We start from the raw sequence: 21,716 nt of genomic DNA on the forward strand, positions 1-21,716 counted from the left end.
TGACCACCAGGTCGTTCACCATAACTCCGTACCTCTCTAGATACGGGTTATCGATGCATGCCCAGTCAGGTCGCCCATATAAAAGCATGCCCGCGCACGATTATAGAAGGCACGTTATCCGTTGACGCTATCCTCAGAAGCTGAGGAGCAACGTTCTCCTCCGTTCTCGTCGCTGGCATGGATTTTATCGTGCGGCACGTTGAAAGGAAGAGGCCGCTAATCAACTTCGTACCGACTTAACGATAACACAAAGGCTACTTATTTTTATCTTGCGGAAGAGTTGCTGTTAAAAATAAAGTTTCTATCTCTAATAAGAGTTACCTCTAATAAAAATACGAGAGGATCACGAGACCCAAAGTGGGACATTTTGCGCAGCAACAGTTTTAAAAATAAACTGCTTAAAACTCAGCTGTTGTTTTGTTTCTTGAAGTGCGGAATATTTTTATTAGCTGCTTGAACATATAAAAATTGCCAATGGTTGGCTTGGTTAATTTTGTTATTATTTTTTTAGAAGATTTATGTTCGCGCGTTCGATGTGCACGTGTCTACAGCGAAATTTCTCTGTGATATGAAAAAAAAAAAAAAAAAAATGTGTCACACGAAATACAGTTTAACCATTTTATTTTATAAAAGAATGAAAAAAGTCGCACGTGCCGGGAAGTCTCTTTACGAGCGCGAGTACTTCGATCGAACGAATCTCATCCGCATTTGGAGATTGGAAATGTGAAAGAATTCCGAAAGGATTACTTGGATTTCTAAGACGGATCGACTTGGATTTCTAAGACGAGAAGGTCGGGGAAATTCCGAGGTTACTTCCCGATGCGGATTCGATTTGAATATCACTTTTTTCCACTACGCGGTACATGACACCACATTTTTCGTGCCTGGCAACTCAGGCATCCAAGAATATATTCGCGTGTCTGCTTCGCCATACAAACTTGATTTAAAAAAGAAGTTAAAGATGAAACTCGTATTGATCGTAAAAAAAAGAAAATATCTTACATTCATGATTTGTCAAAAACATTAAAGTTACTGTTTCAATATTCGTGTATTTTCTTATAAATCTATTACTACATTTATTAGGCCATTTAGGATAGAAGCGAGACTTTTAATCTTCCCCATCAACGAATCCCTTTGAGAGGACAGACGGTCATTGCCCCTAGTTTGCTTAACGCGCTGCGACAAGTCACATTCCTTGATTGCAATGGGAGTAAAGCTAACGTGTTTGCTACCTTTCGTGTTGCAGGGTCTTGAAAATGTGAGCTCGGCGACTCTCAGGCCCTTTAACTCGGACATCAACACACCGAGGATCGACAGCTACAGGTTCTCCATGGCGAATCTCGAAGGTAAGTACTCGCTCGCTCGGGGTTTATCGACCCCGCTTTCCTCCCGGAAAAGTCACTCGATCTGTCGGCGATCTTCACACGTGCCAGAGATGCGTGTCCCCCGAGTGCGTGGGACGAAAAGTCGCTTTGAACGACGTGTGTGTGTGTGTGTGTGTGTGTGTGTGTGTGTGTGTGTGTGTGTGTGTGTCAACCACTCGAGCCGTCCGGATCGCCTGATGACTTCTCCCTGATTTTCCGCCCGCTTTTTTTTCTCTCCACGCTCGATTTTCCTCGCCCCAACAAGTAGATGGTGGAAGCCCGCAGATCGATCGGCAGCTCTTCTTTCGTTATTTCGTTGCCCTGAATATTCGCACGCATTCCAGTTTCATCGTTCGTTCCTCCTCGATTTCCCGCGAAGGCAGGAAGCGGTCGTCTCCTGCGATGAATTTTTCAGACGCTTCCTGCGCGGCTCTCTCCCTCTTTCTCTTGCACAGCTTCTACGCGGATTTCGCTCCGAGGAGACATTAATCGCGCGACAAAGATCGATCGGCGAGCCGGCTAACGAGACGCGGATACATATCTTCCTGTCGCAAAAATTTATTTCGGCCATTTGTTTCCGGTTTAGGCGGCTATTACCGGTTCGACTTTATGCCGCCCCCATGGTCGATTGACTGCTGCTTTCTCGAGCGGCATGAAATTAATTTGCGGTCGGCTTTGATCGTCCATATAATCCAATGTATTTGCCTTTGAGATATTTCCAGTTCCGATAATAATACTCACCCGATTGTTCATTTGGAAAATAGTTCGCGCTCGAGTATAAATTTCCTCTACCTTTTTTTTTTATTTATTCGTATATGTTATAACATACCGCGATTAATCAAAACAAGCGAGATGTATTTGTTTTTTTTTAATATTTTTATTCTATACATTTATAAACATTCTGCTTTATCCGCCTCGTGATTCTATGAATATTGCCCTCTCATTATACGCCGTTGCAATCACGATTCTCCCTCTCGATTTCTGTTCTCATACCTCACCTTCGCCCACGCGTGCATACGAGTATAACTGCGCGAAACGCGATTACACGCGGAGGAACAGGCGGTTCGGCTTGCGCCGGAAGATTCGCGAAAGAGCGTACGTGCATGCGTGCGTGCGTAGCCATAGCGATCTTTCTTCATCTCTGCGTCGTTACCGCTGCAAGCTCTCGACTCGCTCGATGCAGAACCTGGGGGCGGACAATCGATACGGTGATATATTGTTGTTGTGCGATGCAAAGATCGAGAGTTACATATAATGGGGTAGATTTATCGCAGAGGTAGGATTATTATTTTTGCCTCTCCGGCTAATGATTCATCTGGGAACTGTGGCCCCTAAGCGTGACACGCGTATGGCCTTAGTATTTCACACACCGTACGGCAGAGGTGCTCAGGCTCCTCTGCTGCTCTCGCTTTAAACATTTCGGGGTTTGGACGTTGCGTTTTGATTTTATTTATGCATCCAGAATTGGTATAATATTTAGTTAACTCAATATATCTCCGTTTCATCGGAAGAGTTATTTTCACAAATTCATGATTTAACCAAAATAATCGTGAATATTGATATACCCGTGTCTCTGACGCGTGCACCACAGAAAACGGGAACTTGCAATGTTGTGAAATTAAATTCCGGAACCAAAAATTATTCTGTATCAAGGCATTGTAAATGCAAAATAACTTACTGAAAGACACCTGAAATATGAATAGATACAAATTAAAGTTTTACACATTTTAAATTAAAACTTCACAATTTTGGAGATTTCAAGAGTTTACGAAACGTTCTCGCATTTCAATTTGAGAACTACTGACGCCCGCAGTAGTCGGTAGATCGTAAAGCACGATGAAACAAACCCCCACCGTAAGTCGTCGGAATTCTCGTTACGGTATTTTCAGGGCGTGATGCTTGGGTTTCGCGATGCGTGAAAAATCCTGAGACGTGCATTCAATTACGGCCACGCGCCTTGCCGCACGTGGAATACTTAATCGATCATCTCCCGCATTAAAATAGCACGCCAGACGGGCGTCGCTGCAATCCGCGCTGCTAAACTGCACGCGTCTTTCCTATTTTCGCAATTTGTTCGCACTTCTGGTATTTCTCGGATAAGACGACATCATGACTTGTTACTAATATCGAGAAGAAATTCCCCCATCTCTCTCTCTCTCTCTCTCTCTCTCTCTAAAAAATATTCGCATTCGATTTCGTCAAATATTTTATAAACATACATGTATATATTTTTTTGGAAAAGATTTATTTTATATGTTGAATAAAAACGAAATTTCCATCAACCTGTAACGAGCTGAACAGATGCGTCGTACGGTATCGTTGCCGGTTCTTTATGGTCCCCATAGCCAACGGCACTTTCGTAAGCTCGAGGACATTCTTACGCTCCACGTTGACATCGTTAAACTGATATTGCAAGCCCGTGCATCCTGGGTGAGCAACACCGAGTCTAGACGGGCCCGCTGCTATTGGAATCCACCGGCAATATTCTCTCGCGAGGGGCCACCCTTAAATCACGGCGAATCGACGCAAAGTCACGCGCGCGCGATAAAGCGCCCGTAAAGCGCAACATTACGATTACGGTAGCACCGGTGAATCGCGCTCGTAAAGCATCCTCGAAGGGTTGCGAACGAAATCGTAACGACCGTTCGCTCTCGGCGAAAAACTGATGGATACGTCGCGTGACGTAATTGCGAGTGTCGCGCGGTTTCGCGGGAAATCTGTGAAATCAGCGTCGAAACGGATTTTTTCGTCGCCTTCTCTGAATCTGACAGAGGTAACTTTCCTCTCTTGAGCGCGGAATTGAGAAATTAAGTTCCAGCGATGGGATTTGGTCCGCGAGTGCGGTCATGACGGGGCATCACCGACCGTATTAAATCCGCTTTAATTGCGACGTGAAATTTCTTTAATTCCGATTGCGAATAAGATACATACAATCGACACGAGCGTATCGCGTGCGGCTTCGCGAAGCGACGTAACGAAGCGGCCACGTAACGTCGTTAAATTAATGGTAATGCGTGTGCATTAGCGTAATCGGATCTCAATCTATTTGCGAGAGTTTTGACCGTCGTTACCGGCGAGAATATCAATAAGGCATCGGGCGCGGAAGGTTCGTACCAGTGGTACGAATCCGTCTACGAAGTGAACGACGCCGTCGGGAAACGAGGCGGGAATGTTTAATGCATCGCGGCCATTCACGGTTCCTTTTCGCTGGTTTTACCCTGGGCACAGCCCGCGGGTATTTTATTGCTCGCGCACGTTTCCACGTTTCCTCTCTCGCACGATCGTATGAAACCATTTCGCGGCCGCGCTATGTTAACTGCCGCCCGTTAATTTGCGCTTTTTAACGCTCGCCTCTGAAAATTCAATTTGCACCGTTTATCAATATCTAAAAGTAATTGTTGCAAAATTTGCTGCGGGAATTCGCTGTATTTTTTTTTAATCCCCCTGTCCACGATTCTATTTAAATCTCTCTCGTCATTAATTAATTAATCGAACAAATGTAGACGAATATATTTGCCAGATTTTCGGACGATGCTCGGTAATTCGAATTCAAGCGTGACAAGTAATTTATTCGCGCGGAAAGACTTAATTATCCGTTAAACGCGCTAAGAGTAATTTATGCGGCGTGCCGCGCAGAATATTTAATTATTTATGAGGCTACGCCGAGAGTATCAATGGCCACAAAGTCGGCGGAGTGCATCACCGACGGAAGAAAAAAAGAACAAAATCCAGAACAAGGTAGGAAAATAGGAAACGGTTATCCTGAATTATGCAAAGATAATGAGATAGCAGGCTCTGATTGTAAAAGCAGGCAAAGTGTGTCGGTTAAGTTAGTTAATTAATTCATTAAAATCGTTCACGCCATGTTTTTCCACTATATCTCTTTATTTTTTTCTCTTTTTTTTTATATTCATAATCATCATTATCGGATATCTTTTTCACAATCATTTTCTACTTGGCATTATACAATTTTTAGCGAATATCGATAACAATATCGATAAAATTAATAAAGCAGCGGATTTTAATTGAATTCTCCTTCTCTCTTAAAAATGCAAAAGAGTGCGCTTCCTTGCAATTTCCTCCGTCGTCTATGGCTCCGATGCCTATGGCTCGGCATCTGAAAGTCATGCTGAAATTATAGAGTAATAAGTAGCTTCACCTACAAGCCGACCATTTTGTTCGCTCGATTATTCTACGGAGATTCACGATTCTGTCTTGGTGCTCTCCGTAATTTCATAGCTCGCGATCGCCATTGAAACGCGTCTCGCTGTTTCATCTCGCGCGACCGTGTCGAGCGCAACCGGATGCTATTTTAACGGCTCCTGCCGATTTACAGGAATCCGTAGGATAGAAGCGATCGTTGTCGTTAACGGGATCAATGTCGACGAACGCATCAATTCTCCTTGTACGCTCATAAATCATCATATCAAACCGTCAAACGTCTCCACTTATTCGAGCGTAGGGCAGCACGATGATAATTCTCGTCGATTGAACGCGGTACTTCTAGAGATGTTCGATGAAACTATAAATATAATCTTTATTTTTTTCGCTCTACTTCTTTCTCCATTTCTTATAGAATTGTTTTGTATATGTTTACTTTTATTTGCCTAGAAGAATTAATATTATAATAAATTAATTTAGGATCGTAAGCGCAAGACTTATTAACAAATTGAACAATCGATTCTATATCCCAATATATTTTTCAAAATTAATATATAGGTATAATTTTATAACAAAGTCAATACGCTTGTCCCGAGCGATGATAAAATATTCTAAAATTTCGCAAATAATAATGCCAGCAAGTAATATAAATGAGTAGAAAATGTTGATGTGTATTATAATAATAAATAAATTCATAAGATCCAGAGCGGATATCATGAAAATTATGAGCGAACAAGAGAATGTCATTGCCTCGTTTGACATTCCTACTAATGTTCCCATTTAATGTCATCTCTCTTTAAGCCACCCCCGCATCATCTGCTTCCTTGTTCAGCTCACTGAATATTCACCGAGACTTCCCGTCTTCTCTCCTCCTTTCGTTCTTTCCTTCTCGCTTCCTTTGTGTGATGCCTTGATGACTTCACCGTGCTATTTCTTCCGCTATCTTCGTTGAGAGATGTAGATATTTGTAGGCGTTGTTACTTGAATTTCGTCTTAAAAGCATATTAAGTTAGATAAAGATGTCAGATAAAAGATTTATATTTTGAGATATGAACGGTTTAATATTATTATCTTTTTAATTAAAGAACAGCTGAAATTACTCAGGTGAGAATAGTGGCACGATTTTGCACGTGACTTAATTCGGGAGTTAAGAGGAAGAAAAAAGACTTGGGCTTCTTCGCCGATCACCAATAAATAGATTTACCAGAAATAAGAGGACGAAACGCGCAGATTACAAATTGCAAAATAATCCAATAAGATTTTACAGAATATTGAATTCAAATAAAATTACTCGATTCCGAAAATACCGAGATTCGAGGAAAATTTTCGAATTCCCCGCAATCGCTGCTTCGTTTCGTAATTCACAAACTTGACTCAAGTTTCTCTCCTTCTAGTACCGACTCATAAAGTCTCGCTGAAAAACAGCGCCTCTTTCGTCATGTCCTTGTCTAATCCAATGCACGTTATCCACGCTTGTCAAAATTTTATTAAGGACGCGAGAAAATGCAGTGTCTCCACGGCGTCGTCGATTTCCTCGGGTTTGTGAATATTACGACGATGTTTCCTCTCTCCCCATTCGACGTCTAATGTCTTCGTTTAAGTCTCGCCGTAGCTCAAGTTGTCGCAATGGCTTCTCCGCGAATGCTCGTTGAATTCACTCTCCATTTCGGTACTGTGTCTCCGCCGCGGCGCCGTATTTGCTAAGACGGAGAGGAGACTCCCTTTCAACGCTTTAATATATTCTCTCCGAGAGATTGTTTCTTCTAATCCGAGAACGTTCTTCCGCCCGCGAGAATTGAGACAGACATCGAGGAAGCGGCAGGATGACATGACTTATGACAAAGATTTATTCCAAGATACTTTTAGCGGAAGAGAGTTACGTATGAAGATTACGAAATATATTTTATTTTATGCTCTTTACTTAATAATTGTTTTCCTTAAGGAACAAGAAAGGAGAACGTAGTTTATATTTCTGTTTAATGTCTTTGCTACCGTTTTTATCAAGACGGTAGAGTAATAACGGTAGAGTATTGTGAAAAATGCACAGTGGATTAGACCACTGTTGCGACAGACTCAAACGACTGCTATTACGACTTTCAGTTTCACGGCGGTGCAGTTCTAATGATTGCAATACGGTTGTGTATGACTGCGTCTTGAGCTGCACGTCGCGCGGCAGCAATTCCAAGATTATTATTCAACGTTTAACCTTTAATTACGTTTCTTTCTCCGGCGATTCAATACACACTCTCGATAGTTTGTTTAATTATCTGGGAATTCGCGATATTCTCATTGAAATTAAGAAATACGACATGTAGTGACCATTGACGTTCTCACAATTATAATAGTTTCATTAAATTTTTGTTCTCTTTCCATTTGCAAAGATGTACATTTATTATAATCTTAATTTAATTCCGAGATTTAAAAAATTTTTGTTTTATTAAAACAAAAAGATTATTAAAATACAACAATGAATTAATAATACTACATAAATTATAATAAAATAAATAGAGAAACCGCTGACAGGCTTTTTTACTTCACATCGACCGAAGGATTTTTACCATCTGTTAATGTTCCTTTAGATTTCAATGCTCTAGGCAATGACCGCGGGTTAAAGATGCAAATGATTCAATTACCACGTAATTCTTTCATGTTTAACTGGCGATTTTCTGTTCCGACGCATCCACGTGTGCCCTGACAAAACTTGACACGCAACGAAGGGTGCATCTGTCGAACCAAAGCCAAGTCACGTCACGGAGGGCGAGGCTCATTAGTTAATTAAACAAAGTCCATTTGGACACGCGATCGTAGTTCGACCTTGGGTTCCCCCTCTTTATCTTCCCTCTTATTATTTTTTCATATCTTCCATTTTTTGCATGGCTCCGTATCATAGAAACTTCTACGTCCCTTTCAAACATAGAAATATCGTCGCTCCCTAATGCACGTTCTGCTAATTTGAAACGACCGGCTAAATAAAGGAGGAAATTAAGCTACCGTGAGTTGAAGTAAAAATGTAAAAGGATGCATAAAGTGCTTTGCAATCAGCCATGTTAGATCTGCGAACGCAATACTTTTACAATTTTACCTTGTCAATGGAGAAATGTACAAACGAAAATTGCATTAAAAACAGATGCGAGTAAGCAGATAATGCAGGATCCACGGGGGCGAACGAGATTGCTTTCACGGAGTCGCAAACGTTGCTGGCAAAACGCCGATCGAACCGTCATCGACATTGACGGAAATCAATCTGCCCGCCGGCAGCTCGGACAAATTGCCGGCGGTAATTACGACATGCGAGGTCCATTGCAAGTGTCGTTCGTTTCCCGCGATGTATCAGCTGCCAATTAGAAGCGAGCAGGAATCTCACCACGGGCGTTTTACGAAAAAATAGAATGAGGAAAAAAAAAGTGCAAAAAGTCGGTCAGTTGCTCGCGAAAAATCTATTAGGCTCCAGGCTATTAATTGTAAGATATATTTACTCCGAACATTACACGCAGGCACTTGTAATATTACCTGCGCCATTGTAATTGTAGAAAGTGAAATACAGCAATCATTTTGCAATTCTTTTCAGCAAAATCGCTATGTGGAAATTTGTAGGTATAAAATTTTCTACGGCAGTCTCCTCGCGGAATCTCCTCGCAAATCTTTCCGTTGCGTTTTCTATTGGGTGCAGGGGGCAATAATGCGCTGCTCGCAGCGGCTACTCGCAACGGTCGCTATCTCGTAGAAAGTGCGAGGTTTACCGAGTGCGTAAATATGTATTAGCCACAGGCGAGTGCGTGCATCGGCATCCGGCACTTTTCCGATTTCACGCCGCGTGGAAAACAGCCTGAGCGGAAAACGAACCGGTGCAGCGCGCGCGCGCGAGTGGTTAATCGCTTTTATCCGTCATCTCGTCGTTCGGACAACGCGGCGCGATGCGATGGAGACCGGTTTCCACCTACCATCGAATTCGGCTTAAACGCGAGGCAACGACTGTACGAACGTCCTCGCGTCGATCGTACATCGTGCCAATAAAAGGTACGCAAGGCTTGTCCGCATGCACTTTCATTAACACTTACATTTTCTCACGTGTACGCGCGATCGTTAATTAATCGATTCCACTTTTTTCTTCGCAGTCCGGCAAACTCGATCGGGACCCGTCGGAGAGTGATCGATTAAATTCGGCGTCCGACGCGCCGGATAATTAATTTAGTAATTGCGCTCGTTTAATTGCGGAGAAGGAGGCGCTTGAAAGTGTCCCGGTTTGATTTTGATGAATTTCGAATGCGGAGTAATTAAACGGGGAAGGACGCGCGGGCATTTACTTTTCTTCGCAGCCTCCGCTATTCGAAGAGCCTCTCGAATCCGTTTTATCTCGTGCAATTAAAGTTTTATCGGGAGAACGAAACTTTGCTTGAAAGTTTGGAATTAATAATAAATTTCAGAAAGCAGAAAAATATCTCTCCCGATGCGTTATCGCGAAAATCGCTATCCGAGATGAAAGCACGCGATGAAAGTAAGTTGCGCAATGACTGCAGCAACTACGGTTGCAATCGATTACGAGCAAAACGAAGTTACTGCACACAACATGTTCAACACGTGAACTCAGTATTACAGTCTAACATCTTTCTAATCGCCGAGAACATGTGAAGATTATTTTAGCCAGTTAATATAATTTCGAACGTGAAATTAAATTAGATGAGAAATTTCCGATCGCGTACGTTTATCGAACTTCGCTGAAATATTCTCAGAAGTGCGAACGTTTATTAGTCATCACGTTCGGTGGAAAGCATAACTTTTAATTAACAATCGAGCGCTGGAGAGCCCGACAGCGCTGAAATAGATATTTCCCACGAGGTGCGGAGTATGTTTATTGGAGAGCAAGATATCACTCGTTTAATTAAGAAATATTGAAACGAAACGCCAATACCATAATCTATCGAACAAACTAACTGACATATATTTCTTTTTAACGCTTAACAATTAAGTCTGCTTGTAATACATTGATTAAGTGTAGGCGCACGATCCGAAGCGTTAAACGAGACGCCGCGTAATTCCACCTCGGGAAAGTACACAGTGTAAAGATCAGTTTATAATTAATACGCCGGACGGACGGTGGAACTTGCCGATCGTATTACATCATACACGCGGGTCAGAGGGAAGGGGTCGAGTATGATTTATGCAGCTAAGCTGGCGTTTACGCGCTAGCTTATCGAAGCGAGAGAGGCGTTTGCGAAAATAGCGCGAAAATATTCGTAGCCGAAGAAGCGGCGCGGCGCGGCGCGGCGCGACTGATTTATGCAGCTCAATTAATCTAGGTTACTGCGTTATCAAGCGCGTTTGCGTATATTCGCATAATCGGCAGGGTGAACGAACCCTCCTTCCTTCCTCGTTCGCGATCGCGATCGGGGAAAGTAAAAAAAGTCCATCCGCGCGCGGTAAAAAGCGATCCCGATCGTCGCGAGCCGATTCGTTCTACTCGACTAATTGCGACGTGTCGAATCGCGCGATCGCGCTGATCGCCGGCCGTTGTTTCGCGCGTAAATTAGGATTCACGACGCGTTAAAAGGGCGCTGAAAGGTAGAAATTGAAGCTGTCCACGAGAACTGAAATGATGCATATTTATTAAGTGACATTATTACACCGTCTCATGCGGGACTTGCGGCCGGCTGGAAGTCATTCGACGTTTTGACAACGATACAGTACAATAACATAACATCGTACGACTAAACGGTACATTAAACGATTCGAGGAACAAGAGTATCGCGCGATAGATATTTTCAATATCTCTTCCATTGAATTTTCCCTCGGTACAAGACCAACGCGATCGCGTTAGCGAGGCGCCGATAAATATATCGACATCAATTCACTATTTTTCCACGTTATTCGTTGCTCCGCCGACGGATGGACGTCTCCTCCGTATCAATGACACGCGGATCGGTGGGATGAACGCCTCGATGCACTCTCATACGCCGACGTCGTCTTTACCATTTATCAAATCGTCATTCTGGCGCCCGGACTTTAATCAATACCGAACTCTCTGATCCGTGTATTCGTCGATTGTGATATCGCTCAATGCTCAATGCTCGATTTATGCTCGACTCGTTAAACGTTTCGTAATCGAAGCCCGCCATTACTATACGATCCAATTTATGCAACACAATTATCGCGGGCACGTTTACTATGTTTCAAAAATACATTTTGAGAATATTATTTAAAATATTAAATTCACACACATACGCAATGCGTGTGTGACATCGTAATATTGTATAAAATTATGTCATTACTGTCCAGGGAGGGAGGGGGGTATATACTGTGTTATTTATGGCGTTCATAAAAGCTTGCGTAAGTCAATGGCGCGTTCAACCCTTTCGCACGCATAATCGTGCATACGCGTGTTCCTACCGCGTGACATAAATGTGACACTTAGAGTGCAAGTGGTTAATTAAAGCGAGTAAGCTTCGGTAGCCGGTGTGCGTGACAAAATTTCGTCCGCAAATGATAATTAAAAACGCAGGATATCGTCAGCTATTTTCGAGAAGAATAAAATCTTTTATGCCGAGAAAATAATTTCGAGTCCAAATCGCGGTTGGTATATTTTTATAAATCATATAAAAGTATCTGAATACTCTGTCCCTTGATGACTCATCCTGCATTATCTACAGGATCGCCATGCTCAAAGGGATTCCATGAATTCCATCAAGTTTTCACAGAGGTTCTCATGCTTCAGGCATCGACAACCCTTTATCGCGAAATGACCGATACACGAGGCGTCGATTGCCGTTTGAAAAGATTTAAAAAGCATATCTTCGATCGATGGAACATTTTTGATGAGGCGAAACGGCGCCACAGTTTCCAAGGGGAGCTTTATTTATAGTCAATAGGCGTTTACGTAAGTCAACCGATGCACTCTCAGCCCTTTTTAACGTACGTAAATCGCACGCACGCCACACAAAGGCAACGAGGCACCCACACGCAGGCGCGACGTGCGTCCGCGCGGAAAACTCGCGGCGAGAGGCGAGTATATTCACCTTAAGGCCTTTAGTATAGTGCCGTCGCACGCGACGTGCGCATCGTGTTCACCGTGTGGCTTGTATCCCTTCGTCGACAGTGCATCGTCGTGACTCTGCTCGATCGGACACTCGGGATTAACCCTCCGGTGCACCTTCGGGGAGAGGGTCGAAACCACCGTGCGCTTTACACTTTTCCTGAACGTCGCGATAGTGTGCTTGCCGCAGATAAATTCCAGAAATTCGTTTTATTCTAACGGCTTCTTTCTTTGAAAATTAACGAGTGACATTATAAACGGGAATATTTTTGTCTCATGCGACGCTTTGGAATACTATTTGGTTAAATGAAAATTTCATTGTCAGAGAGTTAATTAATTTCAACTTATTCGTAATTACAGCTTTGATATAGATAGAATGGAAATGTTTATTTAACATCGATTAGCTATCAATTGAACATGTCGCGAACGTATTTGTCCTATGAAAATCCGCGTCCACCTGACTTTCTCGTCGCGATGTAACATCTTTACTTTCAACGTTTGGTATTTTATTCAAGAATTACTTGCTAATGGAAAAAAAGATTAAAAACGGCGTTGTTAATCACTCAAACGATGGACGTTTCGAAAGCAGAGATCTCAATGTAGCTGTAAAAATTTGTGTTACACCGATTTCAAATCGCCTACGATTATGAAGTGATAATTCGGTAAATAAATTCTCGGTTAAATGGAAAAGTGATTATGCAAAACGCGGACGTTGTGATCGTTCGTGACGATGATCGGATGACGATGCTTTTTCGCTCCGATGAGAGGCTCATCGGGGTGCGATCCTAACTGCGATCGCACGGAAAACGGCATTGTACTCGAGAGGATCGACGCCTTGTTCGACAGGGTGGAAGATGCTGGGGCATTTCGGTAGCAACGAGAGCATATTGGGTTATCTCACAGTCAAAGGTACAGAAATGAAAATTTTCTCCGCAGCAGTGATTAATAATCGACTTGCAGCAGACGGAGTTGCCAATGAGAATGCAAGTTATCGAAGTCGGCAGAGAAATTAGCGTTTCTTTAATAATAACAGTAAAATTGATGATGTTTCTTATTCTATCGGCGGTTGTTTTGATTGTAACGAGAATTTAAATAAATCGTGTCCGCATTATCAGTTTCATTTCGCGGAGGGTGATTGAACGCCTGAATGTTTGTATCGTAAAAATTTATTGCGATGCTCGATAAGCCGTAAGAGTTCGGTGCAGGTCGAAGGAAAGCGCAGCTTTCGACAATGCGCTCGACTAAATTTGCTGTAATTTAGCGCCGCGCGATGACGAGAATTCGTAAATTAGCGGCGAGCCGAGTCACACTTACGCATCCGTCTATGTGATAATTTACTCCAACTTAGAAAGCTGCCTTGTATTGAAACAATTCTTGTTGCAGCAGAAATAGATTCGATTAAAGTTTCACGTTCGCCATTTTGCTCGTTGCTTTCGATAATCCGTTTATTTATAAGCTTTTACAACTATTTATATTTATACATTTTAGAATCGAGACGTTTAAATACACAAATATGAATTTTACAGGAAACTATCCGTTTTAAGCGAATTCTCGACAAAGAAACATTAACGGCACGATAACGTTCGTAACCGTCATAAATCTTTTAACTTTTAATAGGATCAGTTAAAATTTTATTTAATTAACTTACGTAGTGATGTATAATCTCCTCATGATTAAACCAAACTGCAGAAATTTCACAAGCCTTAGATTGAAAATCCATCTTTCATAATTGCGAGCTATTTAATCTCTTTTTTTCCACAAGTTTACTTAGCGAATTAAACTTTGGAAAGCCAGCGGTTTGTACAAAAGCTTTCGAATTAATTGTTAATTTACTTTGACTTGGAGATGTTAATTTATTTCGCGGTAAGTTTTCTGTTCATTGTTTTAAATTTGAAATTTTTAAGAGACCCTTTAAGACGTTTAAATATTAATGCCGTACAAATTATAAATTAATCATTAATACACAATGCTTTTTTATTACAAATTAATTCTCTCTCCGCCGAAATATGTATTTAGTGTAAGGTAAATCTGACAGATGCGTTTGACCATTCCCGTGTTTATCCAATACACACATTTATCTTTTTCCGACGACCCTCTTCCGATAATGGTGCAGCCACAAGACTCGTAAAAGCCAGCATTGTGCCTTTCCCCAATCCTTTATTTCTCATTTTTCTTTACCCTCTTGTCATATCATAGAAAAGGAGATCGATACTGGATGTGTATTATTTCTTTTCGCGCAAACTGTCACGGCAAATCTCACAGCCGTGTAAACAAACGTAAAAGAAAAAAAAAAAAATAACAGGGGGTCGTCTTATCTTCGTGAAAATGATTACATAGCATTTTAAGTAGCAGGACAAAGTCCACCAGCCGAGTTCAATGCCCTTAAAAGAGCAACAAAAATTCGTTTATGCAAGACGTCGCTTGAAATGTTTTCATTTAACTTTTAAGCCTGATCTACAATATGCTTTTTGCCTCTTGTTTTCTTGTCTCTTCGCGCACTGTTTTACCGACAATCGTGTTTTTTATCACGTGTTTCTTGTCTTTTCTGAAGTTCGTCAAATTTTATCTCGGACAACAAAGACAAAGAAACATGTTGGTTAGGTTAAATACGACCACGGTATCGTGGTGAATCGAACATAGTCTGATAAAAAATATGTCTGATAAAGAAAATAAAGCTGAGATACAAGTAAACGAAGCTTTTGGCGAATTGTTTGCCAATTTTGTGCAGAAAAATCCTTGCCTTTTGTGCATGACGATGTCTCTCGGCTTCGTGTGACAAAAATACACAAAGCAAGGAAATAAAAAGCAGAAAGCACAAAACAAAAAGTAAAAAGGACAAGACAAAACGCAAAGAGCACATTGTAGATCAGGCTTTACAATTTTCATCTGTACAATTTGCAGACTTTTATGTAATTTTCAAGTGAGACAAATAAAAGAAACAATAATAAATGTTTTCGGTGATAGATAGACATAATTGGAAAAGGAAAAAAAACGAAAAGTATGAATATCTTCATTTCTGCATTTTAAGCGTGAATACAAGTTGAAAATGTAATTTGTGATTATTTAGGACGGTTCGCCATCGGCGAAGCCTTGGCAATTAAGACTTAAATTTTCGCTGAAGACGAACTTAGTCTGAAGAGTTAACACACAATTTCGCACTTTTTACACTACGGCGGATTACTTACAAAAAGTTTGCACAGCTCCTTTATTACCAATTCAAATTAGTCACTTCCTGACGGAAAGTTGGCTGCATTATTGCAGAAAAATGCGTACTTTTTTTTTGTATCTCAACATTTTCTTATTTTGAAGTCTATTCTCCTGAATTCTCTACGTTAAATGGATAAAAGCTTTGCTCGCGAGTTTCATACGCTTCCCACTTTTCCCATCACGGATTCCGTCATGGATGACGCGTCGGAAAATGGTCAAAGAGCATTCGTGTCGGAAAGTCGTGACTCACATGTTCTCGCCCATGTCTTCTGAACGCGGATGGCCGGTTTAGGTTTATCCACGTCGAGATGTTTGCGAAGCACGACGGAGTCACGATGCGTACGCGTAACATCGCCGCGCCGCACCGTAACGGTAGTCGCCGGGTACGACTCGCAACTTGCGCGTCGTCCGCGCCTCGTGGAAAGTGCAACGCATACATACCGGTTTCATTTTCATTCACCGCGCCTCGTAACTCGTTTCAGGAACGTGCCGCACCGCGGTGCGAATTCCCCACGCCGCGCACATGTCATTTGCAAAACTATTAATTTTCCAAAGCTGACACATTTGCAGCTTAATGTTACAATGCGTAATCGCAACCTCGCCGTCTTAATGTACGCGTCAGGAATACAAAAAGTCTGCGTAACGATTATCTGATCACAGCTTTAAGTGCCGCGTACATCGCCCCTGTATTTAAAGGAGATGCAAATTGCGGCGGATTAAACCAATATTAATTTTAATATAATCCGTTATATATCGGAATAAGAGAGACTTCTTCTATATTCATGATAGGTACGCGTCTATGCAACGCAAATCAGCTGGAATTGCATGCCATAATTAATTCCAAGTTCCCTCGGCGGTTCTCCATGGCGAACAAAACGCGGACACCGCGGGCAACGCGTGAGAAATTCGAGGCGGACGACGAGCGCGCGAATCTGCATGATAAACCGTTCGGAAGATTCCCCCGGCTTCTCCTTCGCATTCGCAACGTCGACGTTGGCGATTTCGCGGTAACGTCGCCGTCGCTCGTGACGATTCACGCGGCGATATCGTTCGCATTCCACGGGGTGAACGTCACTCACCGATGACCGTGGCGTTGCGTTCTGAAAAGTTGCAGAAAACTGCACGCTAAACTGCACGCGTCTGTTGAACACAATCGCCTGCAATCAATTAAGACGCAGAACAGAATGTCAAAGAGCGCGAGGCACTGCTCCGCCATTGTGCTCTGTATCGAGATTAAGGGAATTAAACTTTAATCAAAGTAACTTACTTTAATTAAAATGAGAAGAATAAGAAATTAAATAGAAGCTGAGAGAGTAAGCCTATTTTAGTGTATTAAATGTAAATATAATTCGATATATTTATGTCTTATATCGTCATATTGCTATTTAACAGTGTCATCAAGAGGCGCGGTCGCGTCTGCCAATAAAAAAAAAATAAAATAAAAAAAAATAAAAAAAAAATAAAAAATAAAAAAGGGAAATTATGACGACAATGAGCGCTTTCTCGATGGCTTTTAGATTTTATATCATTGATTTTACGATATCACATAAATTTTCTTCAACTAAATCATCACGCCTGATAAATGTTCCAAAATTACACAAAGATTCTGGTTTACTCATAATCTCCTTGATGAGCTCGAGAAGCTGACAGTCTCACCGTGGCCACTTTACGTTGGTCAAAGCAGTCTTGACACTAATTCGCACGTTATCAATTAATCGTGTCGCGCGCTGCCGTACTTTTTCGTAGCAACCTGACACTTGCGATATCAGTAAAGCAAAAGAGGCGTCTTCGACGGTGTCCTCGCTTGCTCTTTTACGACTCGACGAAGTGTCACGCCTACCGTGAATTGTACAAATTCATACTACTACTCAGATCCAACGTGATTACGAAACACTCCGCGAAGCAAGTGCGATTACGTATGCCTCAATTTCAGTTAAAAATAATTCTTTTAAATTTTATTTTTTTATAAGTATTTTACAATTTTACGCTTTGTTATTTGCGGAACTATCCCATATTTGGATTGACCGTAATTGCACGAGTCTAATTACATCCTTCATTATCATGATTATTAATTATTTCCAATAGTACGTGTTATCATCGATAATAATTGGTCTTTTCGAAAAAAAAATCGCCTTTTCTGTGAATACGAAATGATATAATGTTATTTCTCGAATGATAAAAGCTTGGTGAAAAATTGTAATCACCACACCTCACGCCGTTTTTTCGAGCACAGTACGTGCAGCACACACTGAACATTCGCGTGCAAAATACTCGGTTGAATTGCAGACTGCTAATTTCGCTAATTGCTGTGACGAGCTCTGTGTATGCGTGCTATCACATATTGATAGTGATATGTGGTAATTATGGCGTGTATACAGTGCAAGCGTGCACAAGGACGGATATTGGGGATATACTCAAGTTCACAATTTCCTGAGAAATCGCGTGGCGAAGTCTTTGATCAATCGTAAAGAGATAATGTACATTTAAGATGATGACGAATAACAGAAAGTATCTTAACATGCAGATTTGGCGATGCAATCTTAGAATACAGTGAGGTGTATAAACAAAGATTAAAGATTCTAGATACTACAATATTTCAACAAAGTAAATTTTTTAATATATATATTATTGATTTAATTATTCAATGTTAAAAATTCGAAGCTTTATCGTTCTCTACCGTAATTATGTAGAGTGACTGTACTTTTTGTCTTCTTTCGTCATATAAAATGTACAACACACGTGGGCGGTATTTTTGCAGATTCCCAGGATGTCGACCTGGATGCGATCCTCGGTGAATTGTGCGCCTTGGAGCGACGTTGCGACGGCGACATCGCTGCCACTCCCGCGCCAGATTCACAAAGGCCAGGACGACCCACCAGTGCAAGGATCAATCCAAGCGACAACACTGACATCAAAAATGAAGGGGGTACGTGCATGAATGCCGAAGAAACTTTCTTGCGACATATTCGCAATTAAAATAATTTGTTGCTTATCATGCATAGCAATTTACTTTATGTCATTATATTATTTTTAATTTTATAAATCATATTATTTGTAAGTACATAGCTTAAATTATTTTATATTACATATGTGTGTTTATATTTGATCTTGTTCTAGGTATACGCACTGATAGTCCCGATAACGACAGTGCATTCTCGGACACGGTGTCTATGCTGTCTAGCGAAAGTTCGGCGAGTAGTAGCGGTTCCGGACACAAACCACCTCAGACCGCCATGCACACAGCTCCTCAGCAGCAACCACACCAACTTGTTGGTGAGTCTTTGTCACTTTGCGATGTAATCGATAATTTCAGATTAATCAATTGAGCCATCGATTTACTTTAATTAAATTGGAATTAATTCAAGTTTTGCCAAATCCTGATTCTCTAAACTTTCGTTTGTTCTACATACATATATTATTTTACAATCCATTTAAAATACTTGGACAGCAAGCTATTTTTTGGATTTATATCTATGTTTGTATTTATATTTGTACCAAACGGGGAATCGTCGCGAGTAAATTTATTTGTAATTATCTTTAGATGCAGCGAGCAGAGCAAAGGCAGAGAAGATCCGCCTGGCGTTGGAAAAGATGCGCGAGGCGAGCGTACAGAAGCTCTTCATCAAAGCGTTTACGTTGGATGGCAGCGGTAAAAGCCTCCTGGTCGACGAAGGGATGAGCGTCGCGCACGTGTGTAGGTTGCTCGCGGACAAAAACCACGTGCCAATGGATCCGAAGTGGGCCGTGGTCGAACACTTACCCGATCTCTTCATGGGTGAGCCTATTATCTTCTATTTGTCGACCGCTAATTGCTAGACTAGTGACGCAATAATTCTCCTCTTATAGGCAATATTTACAAGCGACATTAAATTTTAATGTTGACATTCTCACTTTAATCGATATTTGCTAATCGATGCTTGGAATGCCTTTTATACATCATTACTAAAAATAACATTAAAATGAATATAAAGTTTTATACATGATATAAAATATATTATAAAATTACTATATGAAGTAATATTTATGTTACAACATAGCCCTGCCTTTAAACAAACGTACAATAGCGAATGAAGTTTAATTCCTTTCATCACTTATTGAACCTTCTTCTGAAAGAAATACATTGCGAGTCTTAGAAGATGATTTTACCGCACTTTTGGCTTGCAAACTGACAGGATGTATAATGAATGCGTTATCGATGAAATTTTCAGAGAGAGTTTACGAGGATCACGAACTGTTGGTGGAGAATCTTTTGCTATGGACCAGGGACTCCAAAAACAAGTTGCTCTTCGTCGAGAGACCGGATAAAACACAGCTATTTCTCACGCCCGAGCGATTTCTTCTCGGTCCCACAGATCGCGGCGGTGGCGAGTACGACGACCACTCGAGAAATATCCTACTAGAGGAGTTCTTTTCGAGTAGTAATGTCGGTGTACCCGAGGTAAGCAGCGGCGGGACGACGACGTGTTTACGATCTCGTTGCGTCTTGGCAACCGGACCGAACGACGGCAACGGGTTCGTTGACACACATCCCACTTCTCCTCTGCATCGATTACCATTCGCTTCCAGGTCGAGGGTCCGCTGTACTTGAAATCAGACAGTAAGAAGGGCTGGAAGAGGTATCACTTCATCTTACGAGCCTCCGGTCTTTATTACTGGCCGAAGGAGAAGGCGCGCACCGCTCGAGACCTCGTCTGTCTAGCAACCTTCGACGTCAATCAGGTTTATGCTGCATTCATATCTTTTCTCAGTCAGCAATACATCATAGAATAATGCCGATCATACATATGCTATATGTCATTTATCCTATTCTTTACGATGGTTTTTAGCAGTGTAATCGCAGTTGCATCTATTATATCTTTTATCTTTTTCTAAGATTATAAATCCTTTTATTTATTTGCTATAAAGTCCTTCGTTTAACAATCATGCGAATCGATTTTCATAAAGAATATTGTTTATAATTGTTAACCAGGTTTATTATGGCGTTGGTTGGCGGAAAAAATACAAGGCTCCTACCGACTTTTGCTTCGCCGTGAAGCATCCACGGTTGCAACAACCCAAATCCACCAAGTACATCAAGTTCCTTTGCGCGGAGGACAATGCGTCCTTGGAGCGATGGATGGTTGGCATTCGCGTAGCGAAGTACGGTAGGCAGCTGATGGAGAACTATCGGGCGCTCGTGGACGAACTGGCACAGGAAGACCTGGACTTGTTAGCACACGCCAGATCGTGCTCGGTCAGTTCTATTGCTACGCCACCGAATCAGACCCAGTATAACACGACAAATGATAACGCCAGACAGTTCGCGGAGAACACAAGGCATAGTAATGAAACGGTAATCGCCACGACAAGACAATACGATGGTCAGAGACAAAGTTATAATCCGGAACAACGGCAGAGCTACAATAACGATGGCAGGCTGAGCAGAGCGAGCAGCTCCAGCTCTAGTGGATGCCTGTCTGACGGGGCACCTAGTAGTTGTGAGGTAAATACGATTAAAAAACATTGTTATTCTATATAACTGCTAGATCACAATTATTTAATTCTTACATATTGATTGTTCGCAGGTGGCCTTCGAATGCGGTGAGTTCCCAACCGGCACAATAAAGCGAAAACCGTCTATGAATCCGAAATTACCTCTTACGTCAATTACGAGGCAATTGAAGGAAGTCGGTGAAACTGTTCGAGACGAGCCGGACTCCTGTCCAAGTCCGACGAGTTCAGGATCCAGCACACTAACTAGAAGGCACAGTCGTCGGCGAAGTGGCACTGATTCCGATGGATCCGGAACCTTGAAAAGACATCACAGATCTGGAAACGCGACGCCCGTCAGTCCGGTACCACCTGGCACGCCGGTGAGGGAGAGAGCGAGCCCTATGGGATACAGCAGATCAGAGAATCAAGATTCGAAGACACCGACGAGTCCGATACAACCGTGCATGGTAATTTATATTATTAAG

The 21,716-nt window shown here is 41.8% G+C and overlaps 1 protein-coding gene across 7 annotated transcripts in view; it reads left to right on the forward strand.

Moving 5' to 3' along the window:
- LOC105197401 (amyloid beta A4 precursor protein-binding family B member 1-interacting protein) overlaps positions 1–21,716 on the forward strand; it is a 129,149-nt gene that overhangs the window by 101,463 nt on the left and 5,970 nt on the right. For 6 of the 7 annotated variants that reach the window (XM_011163724.3, XM_039446158.1, XM_039446159.1 and 3 more), the window contains 8 exons: positions 1,247–1,346; positions 18,518–18,685; positions 18,877–19,032; positions 19,301–19,534; positions 19,968–20,197; positions 20,326–20,478; positions 20,729–21,241; positions 21,324–21,698. In XM_011163724.3, the coding sequence (XP_011162026.1) occupies positions 1,247–1,346; positions 18,518–18,685; positions 18,877–19,032; positions 19,301–19,534; positions 19,968–20,197; positions 20,326–20,478; positions 20,729–21,241; positions 21,324–21,698 (1,929 nt within the window). Of the gene's footprint in view, positions 1–1,246; positions 1,347–12,525; positions 13,462–18,517; positions 18,686–18,876; positions 19,033–19,300; positions 19,535–19,967; positions 20,198–20,325; positions 20,479–20,728; positions 21,242–21,323; positions 21,699–21,716 lie in introns of those variants that run through there. The other variant, XM_011163726.3, reaches the window with a different exon arrangement.

Source organism: Solenopsis invicta, chromosome 2, assembly GCF_016802725.1.
Source record: "Solenopsis invicta isolate M01_SB chromosome 2, UNIL_Sinv_3.0, whole genome shotgun sequence".
In the NCBI taxonomy this organism is placed as follows: Eukaryota; Metazoa; Arthropoda; class Insecta; order Hymenoptera; family Formicidae; genus Solenopsis; species Solenopsis invicta.